This window comes from Cryptotermes secundus, unplaced genomic scaffold (assembly GCF_002891405.2).
Source record: "Cryptotermes secundus unplaced genomic scaffold, Csec_1.0 scaffold696, whole genome shotgun sequence".
In the NCBI taxonomy this organism is placed as follows: Eukaryota; Metazoa; Arthropoda; class Insecta; order Blattodea; family Kalotermitidae; genus Cryptotermes; species Cryptotermes secundus.
The window spans coordinates 59,528-75,435 of record NW_019734322.1 but is presented as its reverse complement, the minus strand read 5'-3'; the positions used below and the strand labels follow the sequence as shown (position 1 = coordinate 75,435).

Here is a 15,908-nt window from a genome sequence, read left to right as displayed (position 1 = left end):
GCATTCCTCGACTCCCCCATTCGTGCTACATGCCCTGCATTAAATATGAGTATGTGGGTTTATTTAATCACACCACTTCACTCATGTCTACTAAGAGCGATCAAGAGGATCAAGAGCATCAAGTGGATATTCTCACCAGCTCACCAGCGCTCAGTAGTCCATTTCAGAATTCAACCATTGCAAGCTAAAATCTATCGATTGATGACGTAACACAAAGTTGGAGAAAAGTAGTGCGTATAAAATAGGTGTTTCTAGTAACGAATGCTGTACGAACACATGTTATTAACGGTACAAACTACCACTGTAATCAGCATTTTTAGTAGATACGGCCGTTATCATTCTTTTGCGTTCTGAGCGTAGGAATATTGAACAGAACGTAGTAAACTCATCTGTGAAGTCTGTGAAGCATGTCGTTTGACGCTTTCCGTCGCTTTGATTCGTAGCGTAAGGCGAAGTAGTAGTTCGTGCTCGTGGTGTATGCAGAATTGCAGTTTACTTCTATGTATTTCTTATAACGTTTAAATATTTGTATTTGAATGCGTTATTACAGCTACGAATATTAAAATGGGGCGATCGGATCGAAGAAGGTAAGCGTAATACTCTTTTGTATTAGCGGACAGTTTGTGGCTTTTTCGTCAGCCTAAGAAATTTGTGTTAGCGGCTCAAAGTATGGTGTGTAGGTAATTATGATCCAGAGATCCCATATCCAGATCTAGTAAGAACACCGCAGGATTTCCATTTCCATTCATTGTCTCGCTGTAGCTAGCGAAGCAGTCAAATTGAAAAGTAATATTCACAAGTCAAGTGCACCGTTTGACTCTTGTATAAAGACCTCCGTTGAGTCTATTGATCCACATTGAATGTATAACATAGATAACATTACTGTAGGCCTATAGCAACATCGAATAATTAGATAACCTGGAATATAATAAAACATGAAACAGGCAAATCACATCTGACTGAACAGATACCATCCCCTTATAAATGGTGAAAAAGTTTAAGACCCAGGAGAAATTGCAGATGCCTTCAATACCTTTTTTCTGACAATTACAGAAACTCTAAACTTGCATCAGGAAGTGGGAGATAATGTCATTTCATTCTTAAGAGAGGCATTTCCTAGAAAATTCCCTGGTATTAAAACCATTCCAACCACTGAAACTGAAATAAAAAGTATAATACATTCCCTCAAAGCGAAAAACTCTTCAGGTTATGATGGAATAACAAGTAAGATTTTAAAAGTTTGTGCATCTAATCAGTAGCCCATTAACTCACATCTGTAATTACTCACCATCCACAGGAATCTTTCCTGATCGTCTTAAGATTTCAGTAGTAAGACCACTATATAAAAAAGGGGATAAGACTAGTATGTCAAACTACAGGTCAATTTCACTATCTACTTTATCTAAAGTACTTGAAAAAGTTATGCACAATAGGTTAAGCCATTATTTTCAGAGTAACAATATACTAGTCCCAGAACAGTTTGTCTTTGGGAAAGGAATTTCCCTTGAATATGCAGCCTTTAAGTTAACAGACAGTGTGTTGAAATCTATTAATCAAAAATGAATGTTGGTGGTATATTCTGTGACTTGGCAAGGGCTTTTGACTCTGTAAATCATGAAATTTTATTAATTAAAATACATTTTTTTGGCATTCAAGGAACAATGTTAAGTTGGTTCAGATCCTACCTAACAGATAGGGAACAAAAGAGTGAAATAAAATCATCAGATTCAATAGGTTGTTGCCGCCAGTAAACTTGTTGTTGGGTGTGATGATGCATCATATGGGCGCAGGATGTCCAGCTCCAGGATGAACTCGTTCATGATATTGGTGATGAATAGCCAAATTTTGAGTGGGTGCTGCCCCAGTTTCAGTCTTAGGAAAACTTCCTTTAACACTTCGCGGACCGGCGATTTAAATATTTAAATCACCCTGGGGACCGGCATTTTTAAACCTACTACCCTAGCTTATGCACCGTTCACTTTAAAAATTAATATAAAATCTCCTAATTAATTTTATGAACTAAAATTTTTGGAGAACACTTACCAATTCTTCTAGAAGTGCTTGAGAGTGTGAGATTTCTGGAAACATTCCCTTTTGTGAAGTGGCATTGCACAGAACTTGCAATGTAGACAGTCATACTCCATTTTCTTTTTGTGAACTGTGCAAATACGGCACTGCCTAGAAGGATGCTTCTCCTTGGAATGTTCACTCTTCACAGTTTTTATGAGGGTATGTTTCACCATATCACCCGAGAGTTGCCCAGGGGTGTCCACATGAGGATTGCGTGCGGTGGGAGTTGATGGGCCCAGTCGTACTAAGTCTGTGCCTGACTCTGGTTCTGCCGCCACCATCTAGTCTGTAGCCCAGGCCTTTGCCACATTCATCAGAAATGCTTTGTATTTCAATTTCGAATCAGGGTCTAGATTTTTGTAAACCAAAAATGAATTGAAAATGGCACAATTTATAAGCTACAAGGCAACTTTCTTTGTCCACTTTATTATTTTCCTAGGAAGAGGTTAATAGGCCAAGTACTGATTGGCTCTGTCAACTCCCTTCATGAACATATTATACTCAGAAATACCAGTAGGCTTCTTTACTTGTCCGTGTCTTCTTTGAACATCAACCATGCTTGAATTGTAAATTGTGGAAATCATATTCACAACATGAGTATCCCTATCTCCAAAAAACAGTTCTTCTACTTCAGACACTTGTGTTGGGTCCGATGGAATTTGCTTCACCCCTGGATTTTCAGTAAACTGTCCCAAAGCAGGCGTTTTGTCTACTTTTCCCCATGTGGCTGTCCCCGCAATGTTGCTACCCGCACTTTTGTCAGAGCTACTGTCACTTTCACTCTCACTGTCTGTGGCCACAATTTTTTGTTCGCCCCTGCCACACTCACTATCAGATTGTGAGTCGCTATCACTAGCAGAGTTACAAGGGACGTCAGATATTTCTTGTTCTCTGAGAAAATGCTTGGACCTCAACCTCTCCGACCTTGATCCATTTTGCACTAGTAACTTCCTGCCTGGTGCATGCACCTGGAAGATGAACAAAGGCATTTTCTTTTGGAGTGGGAAAGGTAAAAAGTTGGGTCATAAACAGCGGGGTCATGTTACTGACTACGAAGCAAACATTCAAGAGGTCTGTCACGCACCAGTCATGCGTCTGCCTGGCGCCAGTGCAAGGTATAGTGTGTTTCAACATAACATGTCCTAAAATCATAATAATATGCCACTGGTCCGCCACTTTTAAAAGCGCTGGGCATTAAAATATGTCACCGGTCCGCAGAGTGTTTTAAGATGGGAGAGATCTTCCGCAGATACCATCTGCAGTGTATAGTGTTTGTTTGGATGTTTTTTGAGTCATCCAGCAGCAATGTTGGGCCTGGTGACAGGCACGTACATCCTATTGTCAGCTACCAGGGGACATGGTTTGTCATCGACCCAGCCTTGTGTGACTAGGCTAGGGTCGGTCCTTTCTGTTATGACGAGGGGGGGGGGCTAAGTGTGTATGTTGGTGTTGCCCCTTTGTTGTTGGCCATCCCACTTGTTCCTGTACCTTGCCTTGGAGTCTGGCATTGTTATGGATGATGCTGGCTATCATTCTGATGTGTTTCAGAAGACTTCAGTTACAAGCTGTCATAAAAGCTACTGCATGGCTGTCCAGCAGAAACATTCCATATTCTGCTACCGAGACACAAGCAGAACTAAAAAGTTTTGTCTTCTGGAATGTAATGCCATTTAGTTCAGTGAAAGGCAACTGAAATTGTCTAGGAAATTTGGATGACCTTTTAAGTGTTGGTTGATTTTCACCAGACTCTGCAGCATTATATCCCAGAAGATAGAGCACTTCATAACCACTGCTGTGAGAACTTCAAATTACAAATGCAGAACTGTTGCAGTTTTTTAGAATGAGCAAACCTTGTGGTTAAGAAGTACAAACTAGATGACATTGTAGAAAGTCATTGTGTAATGTGTTTACCTCCTATCTTTGCTGATGTAATTGTATTGAACTCATGGGCACAAATGATATTGCACATTGCAGAAAGAAATAATACACTTGAAATGCACTTCTCATAAGTATATCTCATGAAGCCATATACAGTACTGATGTTTTAGTTTGGAAAAATTGTGTCTGACATTTGGAGGTCCTACAGGAGGAGGATTATGTGAAATAGTGCAAGACTAGCTCATGGAGCTGCTCATTGTCTGATGGAATCAGATTCAGATGGATTTGGCAGACACACTGGTTGACCCGTTCTAAATACAAGGCAATAAGTGTCATTAATTATGTTGAGCAAATAATGGTGATATTGTGATTAAATTCTTAACGACATGTGATGTCAGTAAATTAATACATGGAAACATTTGAAATTGGTAGCTTTGTCTTGCAAGGGGGCCCGTGGTAGCGTAGTGGTTAAGGCACTATGCTACAAGTCGGAAGGTCACGGGTTCAAATACCAATGAGGTCTTTGAATTTTTTTCAGTTGAACCCAATCCTTCCGGCTGCACTATGGCCCTGGGGTTCACTCAGCCTGTAACAGAAATGAGTACCAGGAATTAAATAAATAATTTTCCTTGGGAGTAAAGCATGGCCGTTGCGTAAGGCTGACAACCTTACCGCCATCTTTGAGCCAATTGTCTAGATAATGTGGGACTGTTAATGTCTCACAACCCCATGGGCCTTCATGGCCTGTTACAGGGATAGCTTTACTTACCTACTTACTTTCTTGTCTTGCTCAGTGCACTCAACCTGCAGGCTCCTATGCCATCTAGTTATGTTGGTTCCTGCTCTAAGGCAAGGTCATATCCAGAGTTTGGATTGCTGATTGGATTTATTGGACTCTTATAACTCGTAACTACAAAAATATGACACTACTGTTAATCTACAGACTTAACAAACCAGTACTGCATGTGCATAAGTCTCAGTATGTTATGTCTTCTCTGGTTGTTGCTTGTAATGACGCTCAACAGTGTCTTCTGCTTACATTGTTGCTGACTGTTTACCATGTCACAAGTGGTCTTTAGCTGTCAACTCTGCTGCCTTCCTTCCTTCCTTCCTTCCTGACTGCTTAATTGCTGCTGGTCTTCGCCACAACAGTGATTCTTGATTCCAAGTCCTGTGGGACTCATGACCATATTTTACTGTCTGTATTTACCAGGCAGTGGCAATCTTCGTCAGTCATGTAACAATATCTGTGGTTTACTCACCCTTAGCTGCCTTCCAAAAGATACCAGCCTACGGGCGACACGCAGCTGCCAGCACCGTTGATAATATATTTGCCCCATCAGATCAGTAGAGTTAGATGTTTCTCTCAGAGATACAGGTAGCTTTCGGTGACCAGGATGAAGGGACACGCTTCTGGAAAGATGAACCTCTACACTGCTTGAATGTAATGACTTCAGTATATTTTGCTATGTCGATATTTATATCTGCAAAGTTAAACTAGTTCTCCCTGAGACTTGTACTTTATTAGATCACATTTCCATCATAACTAAGTGTCTTCATAACCTTCTCACTTTCTTCATGTAGATACCTCACGCTGGAACATCACTTTTAAACTTCAAAAATAATATCCTAACTGCTCAACTATATTCAATTGACTCACAGTATCCACTCTCCTAATCACTGACCAACCAAAAAAAAACCTTTGTCTCTGACTGCCCTATTATAACCTCAGGTAACCCGGTGTCACAGCCCCAAGTGGTCAACATTAAGGAAGGGTAACAGTTGGATTCTAATGCTGGGAGCTTTTCCCACATTTGGTGTCTAGCTACTAAGAGTGGTTCCCCGAAATTGTCCCACATTTGGTATCTAGCTACTAGGAGTGGTTCCCCAAAATATCCTTTTACCTAAAACCATGGTGGAAGATAATATTTAAAGCAAACTGATGACGCTAACGACACTGGTGGCACCATGGAGAGGATACAAGACTCAGGTGAAACATACGAGGGTTGGAACTTTAATAGTGGCAACTATTTATTTACAACTGATACAAAATAGATGCATATTTTGAAGTTTCACTGTACTTCATTGTAGTCACCAGCGTTGTGTACAACCCGTTGCCAGCAATGTGGAAGTCGTAGGATACCTTTAGTAGCACCTGTTGTGTTGATAGTTCGAATGGAGCGGTCTACTGCCTGAAGAATCTCTGGAACAGTTCTGAAGCGAATGCCATGAAGTGGTTCCTTCAACTTAGGAATCAAGTCGAAGTCACGAGGGCTTAACTCCAGCGAGTATGGTGGATGATACAGCAGTTCCCAGCCCCATCAATTGAACAATCAGCCACAGCTTGCGCTGCATGCGGCCGAGCATTGTCCTGCAAAATGATGGGTGGGTTCTGCAGAAAGTGTTGCCGCTTCTCTCTGAAAGCTGGTCGCAGGTTGTGTTCCAAAAATGAACAGTAATACTGTGCATTGACGGTCTGCTGTCGGGGAACGGTATGCATTAGGGCTGAAAAACACACAGCGACATCGGTCGTATGATGTCTGTATGGTTCATGTCACATCAAGTAGTAGAATATAAAGTGTAGTCTTAGCTTTCATACGTGACGACATGCGACATCTACCATACGACAGTAGGAGAGCAAAGAAATGTATTTGGTTGCTCTAGTGTGAAAAGGAGGTCGTACAACATTTTTCCATATGACCGATGTCGCTGTGTGTGTTCCAGCCCTTAGGATAACACCATCACAGTCGTAAACGAGAATCACCATAACTTTCACATTGCTGGGGTTCTGACGAACTTTTGATTTTCGTGGTGACCCGTAATGACGACATTCATTCGATTGGCGTTTCATTTGTGGCTCGTACGATTTGGCCCATGTCTCATCCAGCGTAATGATACAGCATAAGAAAGCCTCTCCTTTGCGCTCATAGCGCTCCAAGTGGTTACGAGCAGCGCCGTATCGTGGCCATTTCTGCATTTCCGTTAGATCATGTGGAACCCATCGTGATGCAATTTTTCTGATGCCCAGGCATTCCTTCAGAATGTGAAGCACAGTCGTATGTGCCAATCCTGTCTCTCAGGCCAGCTCACGAATTGTATGGCATCGATCACTCTCCAGTTACGCGGAAAGAGCATACACTTCTTCACTGACACTAGGACGACCTGGCCGACGCATGTCTGCCACATTTTGGCGTCCCTCGTTGAAGGCTTTTACCCACCTTGCCACTGTTCTGTAAGACAATGCAGATTCCCCGCAAGCCTCTTGAAGACCTTGATGATACTGTCGTGCTGTATGGCCTCTGGCACATTCAATCTTTATCCAACTCCGTTGTTCTAGACAGTTGGCTCACAGGTGGCGGTAAGGTTGTTAGCCTTATGTGCCAGCCACCCTTTACCCTCCAGGAAGATTTCTGGTACTCATTTCTGTTAAGAGGCTGAGTCGACCACAAGGCCATAATGCAGCAGGAATGATTAGGTAAATTGAAAAAAATCTACCAGCATTGAGGCTTACCTATTCCAAGATTTTGTTTAACATCGTAATTGAAAACTCAGCAGATCTCAGTACAAAATGTGAGGTTTTAGATCAGATGAAGTTTGTATTGTCACTATGTCTCTTTACTTTATACAACATGTACTCTTATGTGTTTGTGGTAAGTGAGCTGAGTTAACCAATTCCATATAGTTGAATCCATCTTGATAAGCCAGCAGTTGCTCAACCACCAAAATTCCTAGCATTTTAGGGAACTTGTTTGTGAATCATTACCATGATCATAAGAGCATGCCACTGGTCTGTGCCCTGAACCAAATTCATCCCATCCCCCAATCCCATTTCTCTTGCATTAAATGAATTCGAGGGCAGTTTCATGCTTACTACCAGACTTGTGAGCAGTTTGCACATGTAACCAAGTAGGACTTTGCTGTGTAACAAGTTCTGATGGTTGTAGTGTGCTAGAACAATTGGGAGGTTTAATTAACTTCATTCATGTGGTGAATAAAGTCAGTCACCTCTCCTACAGATGAAACTTGGTGGTACATCAGTTTGTGATATTCTGTAAGCCACACAGTTGTTTAAGAGTTAACTGGATGGAGCAGAATTTCTACAATATCTGCCACCACTGACAGATTTGTAAAGGAATTGAAAAATGAACATTTTAGTATAAAGTGAATTGTTATCAGGATAGCAGAAATTCACCTTCCTATTTTTTTTTTGTGGTTTGGATGTGTACTATTTGTCATTCAATCAAATGACATTAAAATGAGTTTTCTTCATCCTTGTCGATATCTGTATCATATGTATATCCAGCTACACCAGATGTCCTGTGGCTTCCTCTGTTTGCAGTTCTACAGATGTTAGTTGTAACACTTAAGCTGGAAGTGAAGAGACCAACTTAACAACAGAGAGAAGTAAAAAGTAATCTGTAACTTCCACTAACCAGGATGAAAGAGTCGTACACTTTAATGCATGTAAGCACAATAGACCGCTGTAGGTCGCGGCACATGGGCTGAGGAGGCCTACCCCTCAAACATATATAAGAAAATGTTTTGGCCTAATGCCTTATCGCCTCAAGTGTTTATATTTATAAGTTTGTGCTGACAATTTTTTAATAGCTTTTATACATGTGAAGGTGAAGTGAGTCTTCACAGTAAAGTGTTTCACAAAACCCAATCCCATAGCAGTCCCAAGTTTATATTTGCAGATGTTTTAAGTAATAGTTACATGCACACAATAATGTATTAAAAAAATAAGGTGCCACAATTTGAGCAGTAGAGGGTCAAAGGTCAAATTTGCAAAGCCTTGAAAATATAATTGTACACGATATATTTGGTGTGGTGGTTGGAAAGTACAGTTAACGGCTTTAATATGGACATGAAATGGGATCTCTGTCACAGAACAAGTTTATCTGAGACAGCTTGGATCCAAAAAATGTTGTAGCTTTTTTTAATAATTTTGATTGTTCTTAGAATTCCAGTGGTCATAAAACACTAATATGTGGCACAAATACGTATTTCCATCTTGACTACAGTCTCATAAAAATCATTCGGTTCTCAGGCTGTCAGGTTGTGATTGATTTGACATGAAATGAACCAATTATTAAAACATTATTTTGTCCTAATTTCATAGTCTTCACACAGCTACACATGGGTGCACACACATTGCATGTTCTCACATGCCTGCATGTAGTTTATGTATATATTTTAGTGTTGGAAACAATGGTAGAGAAATGTTTTGTGTTAGACTGTACAAACCAGAGTATTAAAGAACAAATTTTATAATCTCTTGGTGAGAACTACCCTGTCAGTATCCCATAATGACAGTAGGAAGATGTGTGACTCTCAGTGGCATCATGGACAGTCTTGTTCCTCTCAACTGTTTTAAATAAGTACTTCATTATATTTGGAAACTCCTGCTGACTTATGCAAACACTGATTTACATGTATCATGACATGGCTTGTTGCTGTTATTGTGTTGTACAAAATATCCTGGCCACAGAACTGACTATTATAAAGCGATGCTTGGTGTTGAGAGTGTAGTCTTTAACCATTTCAGTGCTAAGTCTAAGTATATCGTTGTCGCAGTATGATGTTTGCCTACCCAGTTCTCATTTCCTTCATTTTCCAGAGCATAAGACATCTTGAAAATGGCTAAAACATGCATGTGTGGTACTGTTGAAAGTTATATCAATGGTTTTCCTCCCAGAAGTTTTTGCTCTAAAATATGGACAAATCTTATATTCCAGATATGTTTTGTATTTGTTTCTCTTTGGTGACTTATGCTGTTCCATATTGTCCTATTGAAGTCATGACTCAAAGGGTTATATTCTGAAATGGTGCATCATCTCCATAATTTGCTGGTGTTTACAGATAAAAGCTGTAATACAAATACCAGTTTTTGTTATTCTGATGTGTTTCAGTGATCGTGACAGGGACAGAGATAGAGACAATTACAGGGACCGAGACAGGAGGAGAGACCGAAGCCGCAGCAGGGAGCATTACCGTGATGATCGTAGAGGAGGGGGAGGAGGTAGCAGTGGTCGAGGTCTGAAGGGGCGGCAACCTGGTGGTAGTCTTAGGAAACCACACTGGGATTTGAGTCGCTTACAGCCATTTAGAAAAGATTTCTATGTTCCACATCCAGATGTTGCCAACAAACCACAGCATGAGGTTGAGGAATACAGGAGTTCAAAAGAAATTACTCTGAAAGGACGCAGTATTCCTAATCCTGTGTGGACATTTGATGAAGCTGGCTTCCCAGATTATGTTATGAAGGAAATCAGGTATTTTTATTAGTCTCTGTATTTGCCTCAACTTCTTTTAATTTTACTCTCCAAAGTGTTGTCAGTGTTATCGTGCCTTGTTAACCTATCTGACTAAAATAATTTGAAGCTGTCTGCTGTTGTAATAGATCGATACTCCTCTAACAAAAGATAAAATACCTGGTGATTTTTCTGAGTGAGAACTGAATGTCAGAAATGTTAACAACATTATTTGTTAGAGGGTTAGGGCCATTTTGGCAGGACTTGTATGTGCATTGCACAGCAAGTAGTAAACAACATGGCATTCAGTGTAGAGAAGTGTGTGTTCTTAGTGAAGCATTACTTTAAAACAGTTACTATAGCCACAGATTTATTATGTCCAGAATGAGTGAAATCAGTGATATTTAAGTTTGTGAAACAATTCTGGCATACAGGAAATGTGAACATATTGAGACATGTTCACAAATCAGCTGTTGTTACAGAGATATTGAGAGACGGAGTGCAAGTCTGTACAAGTCACTGTGAAAAGCTATACAAAAAACTGGAATATCATACAGTCACATAGCAGCAAAGTCACTGAAATTGTTTCCATACAGTGTGCATGTTATTTAGCACTTGTTACCACTAGACTATTGAAAACATCATCATTGCTGTGTGAAGTCACAGAATACTTGCATATTGTCGACAGAAGATATCTTTGCAGTTCATGAAACTCCCTTTCACTCTGTCAGGATTGGAATGTGGTGTGCACTGTCACCGTGGTGTTTTTGGGCCCATTCTCCTTGAAAACACCATTAAATCTAAGCGCTGTTGGCATGATACGTGAATTCCTTGGACATCTTAACTGAAGAGAAAATTGCGAGAGTATGGTTCCATCAGGACAGCCCAACATGTCATCCAGCACAACTGACTGTGTGAGCTGTTCCAGTTTTTCAGAGATCACATCACTTTGAAAGGACTGCTCCACCTAATGCAGTAACACATGCAATCTGGATGAACTGAAAACCACCATATCAAACACTATTACTGACATTTCATCCATGATGCTAAAGACAATGTCTGTGAACATGCTTCGTTGTGCTCAGTTATGTTTGCAACATGCCAGCGCATGCATCCAAAGCTTTTGGAACAAGGTGTACTGTGAACACCTTACTTTGAATAAAGTTCTTATTAAAAATATCACCATACTGCACACAACAGTTCACCAAAGTGGACCTAGTACAATAATACATGACCATATTAATATTTCTGACATTTGCATTTTGTTAAAAATAACCCTGTATCATGGAGTTCAGATTTTTATCGCCAATTAAAATCTGAATATTCTGTAGCATGTATAGCCATTACTGTGCAATGATTCTGATATGGGTGGTTACATCAGACCTCTTTCTGGGTAACAGCTCAGTAAACATGTTCCTGTGGGAACTGTTACACATGCAAGAGGGGACCAGGGTGTTGTCTCTGTGGTTTGCGCCAAGGAGTTATAAAAAGATGAGAATTGGGGGAACCAGCCAGTTGTATTCTGCGTGAGAAGCTATTAAGATAGTGTCTGAGTGTGGAAAGCTGAAGAATAATCACTGTTAGACGATGTTGCAGAGGAATGGCTGATGAAGACAGCAGGCTGGAAAAAGGCTTAGTGATTGCTGTGGTGATTTGTGAAGCGTGCAGATTAGTGATAATACTGTAATTACTTGTCATTCCAAGTGGCGTGTATAAACTACTCAATAAATCAGTTCACCAGTCCATACCCTGTAATAGTGACCTACCTAAATTGTGACAGTACTATAGAATAGTGTAACTGGAGCATTGCATTGACATAGAATTGAAATGTTGGGATGTTGGGAAAGGCTTAACTCTAGTGTAAGTATATATATATATTCCAGTATTATAAAATGCATGTTAGTTAATATAGTTGCAGATTTGCAGACTGCTTTTTCATGCCTCTTGTAATTCCATGGAATGGAGTCCTCCTTGAGAAGCTAATTGTAAATCTATATTCATTTCTTTACCACAAAACTTGCTTTCATATTACAGCACTGGATAATACTGATGAACTGTATGTGTCTTTATTGTGTACATCCTGTTGTGTATCACTATGCGGTATTATAATGAGACAGAAATTAGTAACAAAATTTATATTAATATAATTACTAATATGGATCCACATTAGACCACAGTAACAGGTTATATGTCTTGAAAACTGTCTGATAATCATCCAGCTGGAGAGAAACGTGTAGTAGATACAGAATAATAAATGAATGTTAATACAGTTATGTTGGTTTGTTTATTTGGAATTTGTTGTGTTAAGGGTCATATATTTAATTTGGTATTGGAATATATAGTGAGGAAATGTAATGTAGACACAAGGAATACAATAGCGTATAAACAAACGCAAATAATGGTGTATGCAGATGATATTACTATAGTATTGAGATCACTAAGAGCAATGAAGGGGAGATATAAAGAAATAAAAACCATAGCAAAAACAACTGGTTTAGAGATGAATGTAAATAAAACTAAAATGCTGATACAATCTAGAAGGAATCCAAGGCAAACTGGAGAAATTAACATGGAAGGGGACGGGATAGAAATAGTTGAAGACTTCATATATTTAGGATTGAAATTCCATAAAGATGGAGAGGAAAATCATGAAATAACAAGAAGAATAAAACTAGCGAATAATGCATATTTCTTGTTAATATCAGTTTTTAGATCGAAGGATATACACTGAGTGATCAAAACAAAAATATATAAAACAGTGATAAGACCGGTGCTTTATTATGGATGTGAGGGTTGGACGCTAAACAAGTAAGAGGAATCAGTCATCAATTCTTTTGAGAAGAAAATCCTAAGACGAATTTATGGACCAATAAAGGAGAATGGGATATGGAGAATAAGATATAATAAAGAGTTATACAAATTATATAAGGAGCCAGAGATCTAAGTGATGATAAAGCTTAAAAGATTGCAATGGGCTGGGCATGTACAGAGAATGGATAAGCAGCATATCCCAACGAAAATATTATGCAGTACAATAGGTGGTAGGAGACGTGCTGGGAAACCAAGAACTAGATGGATTGATGTGGTGGAAGAAGATGCAAAGAAGTTAATAGGCGTAAGGATCTGGAAGAGAGCAGCGCAGGATAGAGAGGAATGGAGGGGCTTTATAAGGGAGGCCAAGGCCCGACATCGGGCTGTTGCGCCATAGAAGAAGAAGAAGAAGAAGAAGAAGGGTCACATAGTATCACAACTGTGTTTATGTTTATAGAAAACTGGGATTCAAGGAACCTACAGCAATCCAAGCACAGGGCTGGCCAATTGCTCTCAGTGGCAGGGATATGGTTGGGATTGCGCAGACTGGTTCCGGAAAGACATTATCTGTGAGTGTTACACCTTTGCTTACCCTCTGAATATGGGGATATTTGACATGCTTAGCAGTCTTCTGTATTTTTCCATTGAAGTTTCCAATGTAATGGTTGTTTTGCAAAGATCTCATGATTAGCCTTTCTGTCTTTGCCTACCTTTTCATGCTTTCTTTTATGTATCTTCCCTCACTTGATCTCCCTGCCAGTTCTTGATCACCATCTTAATTTTTTATTATTTTTGTGGGACCTGCTGTAATTGCTCAAACATATATTTTTGGATAACTGTATGGAAATAAAAATGTACAGTCAGAACTAAATTAAATTCATTTTAATAAAGGTAGGCAGACAACTTGGTGGGCATATTTCAGTAAGAGATTTATGTCAGGAGACTTCTTAGAATAGAACAGGCTGGATGCTGAATGAAGTATTTCTGTTCCATAATTTGCACACCAATACTTTAAGGCAAATGGGGCGGGAAACTGATTCCCATTCATGTTTTGGATCTCACTTCAGCATTGAAAGATGTTTTGGAGGGAGGGTGTCATGTTCCTATTCATATGGTCATCTTTGCATAGTTTGAGGTCCTCATTTATATGGCATGCAGTGCAACAAGCACAGATTTGTAAGGTAAATTTGGTAGGCAGCATGGCTATCAGTTCTTCGTTCATCCTCTGTGTCAGTTTGAAGTGGTTACTTTCCTTCTTGTGTTGCATTTGAGTATTGTTTTTTGGAAGTGATTTTGTAATAATGAATTACCATGGCACTGAAAAGAAGTTTCAGAAAAGGAAAGTTATTCAGGAGATGGAAGAGAATCCAGTTGTGTCACAAAATTACAAAGTGTTTTGTGCTACCTCTGTTGTCATGAAGGAACATATCTGTACAGATAGATTCACTTTTGGAGAAGGAAAATTGGTGTGGGGCAAATTCTGAGAAATGAAAAAAAAACTTATTTTATTAAATGAACAAGGTTTGGTGTATATTATTGATTAAACTTGTTTGACTCATTTTAGGATCTGATCTCCAAAAATCCCCTTTTAAAGTACAAAATCTTAAATCAGATGTCACTATAACAGAACACTTTGTATGCTTTCATGTGTGCATGCATTGAATGCTCATGGTTTGATCTCCAAGATCAGATAAGCCTAACCCATTCATTTATTATAATTGATTGCTGGGTGAGGTTTTAATCTCAATTCTCCAGTACTTAATCTTCCTCTCCCCTCCCCCNCCTAAGAAACGTGGTGAGTGCATGGTATGCTCATCATAATAACATTCTTCTTATTTCTCTATTTTTAGCCTACTTTCCTTATTTTAAAAAATAAAAAGTGGCTAATGAGATCATCTTGCTGTTTGTCCTGCTCACCCTAACATTGCTAGGCAGTGGGTCAGAAAATATGTTCTTGCAGCAACAGATACACATGCAACAATAGAAGAACCGTTGGAAGCAATGTACTCTGTGCAGTATGTGTCATAAAATACTTAGTATGTAGTGAAGGGATAGTAGGCATTCAGTTTTTCTCAGAACTTGTTGTTTATAACCATGTTATGACATAGTCTGATTTTTGCTTCTCCCTTCTGAAGCATACAATTCAGTGAATGTTAGGTATACTTTTTCTGTTGCGACAGTGCCACCACATTTGTAAGTTTTTTGTTTAAAGTTTTGAATAAATGGCCAGTTATTGCTTAGGAATCCATACACTGATGTATCCCACTTTAAAAAATATGGCATAGCACTGTCTGATCTCAAGCATTTCGATTGCAAGATTGTGGAATGTTAAGGTGAGTGAATACATGGCTTAATCTCATGCACAAGCAGAAACATCCAGTTATTTTTTGGTTACTCCTAACAAATGATTAATGAACTGGAATTACAGATTTAGGGTATGTATTTGTATGTGTTTGTGACTATACATGGGGTTTGGCTTGATAATTGGATTTAATAATGCTTATAACCTGTAACTACAAATAACTACAGTGAAATATCCATGTATTGCTTTCCAGGATCTGTCATTCAGTTTCTTTGGCCCCTGAACAATTCCTATTTAAACTATGGACATAAAACCCATATCAATCATTCTTTGATTTATCGATTTCCTGCATCTGTCAGAATTTTTAGTCCTGAAGAATGTTAATCCTGGGTTGATTGTTTTTAAGAAGAGCAGCACTACGCACACAAATGTTAGTACACATCGGTAGTAGTAACAGCGGTTGATGTTTTTGGAACATAGTGCAGCAAGTTGCAGTTTTGGCTCCCAACTTTAGCTGTGCACTATGTGACCTTGAGTGCGGCTTACCAACCAGACAATGGGCTGGTATATGACATCATCAAGAGAGACGAGCG

General features: G+C 39.3%; 1 protein-coding gene across 1 annotated transcript in view; it reads left to right on the top strand.

Annotated features, from left to right (window-relative positions):
- Positions 1-222: 222 nt before the first annotated feature.
- Positions 223-15,908, top strand: part of LOC111868626 (DEAD-box ATP-dependent RNA helicase 24) — a 68,542-nt gene continuing 52,856 nt past the window's right edge. The window contains exons 1-3 of the mRNA XM_023859450.2: positions 223-587; positions 9,861-10,223; positions 13,471-13,582. Of these exons, the coding sequence (XP_023715218.1) occupies positions 565-587; positions 9,861-10,223; positions 13,471-13,582 (498 nt within the window). The 5' untranslated portion in view covers positions 223-564. The remainder of the gene's footprint in view (positions 588-9,860; positions 10,224-13,470; positions 13,583-15,908) is intronic.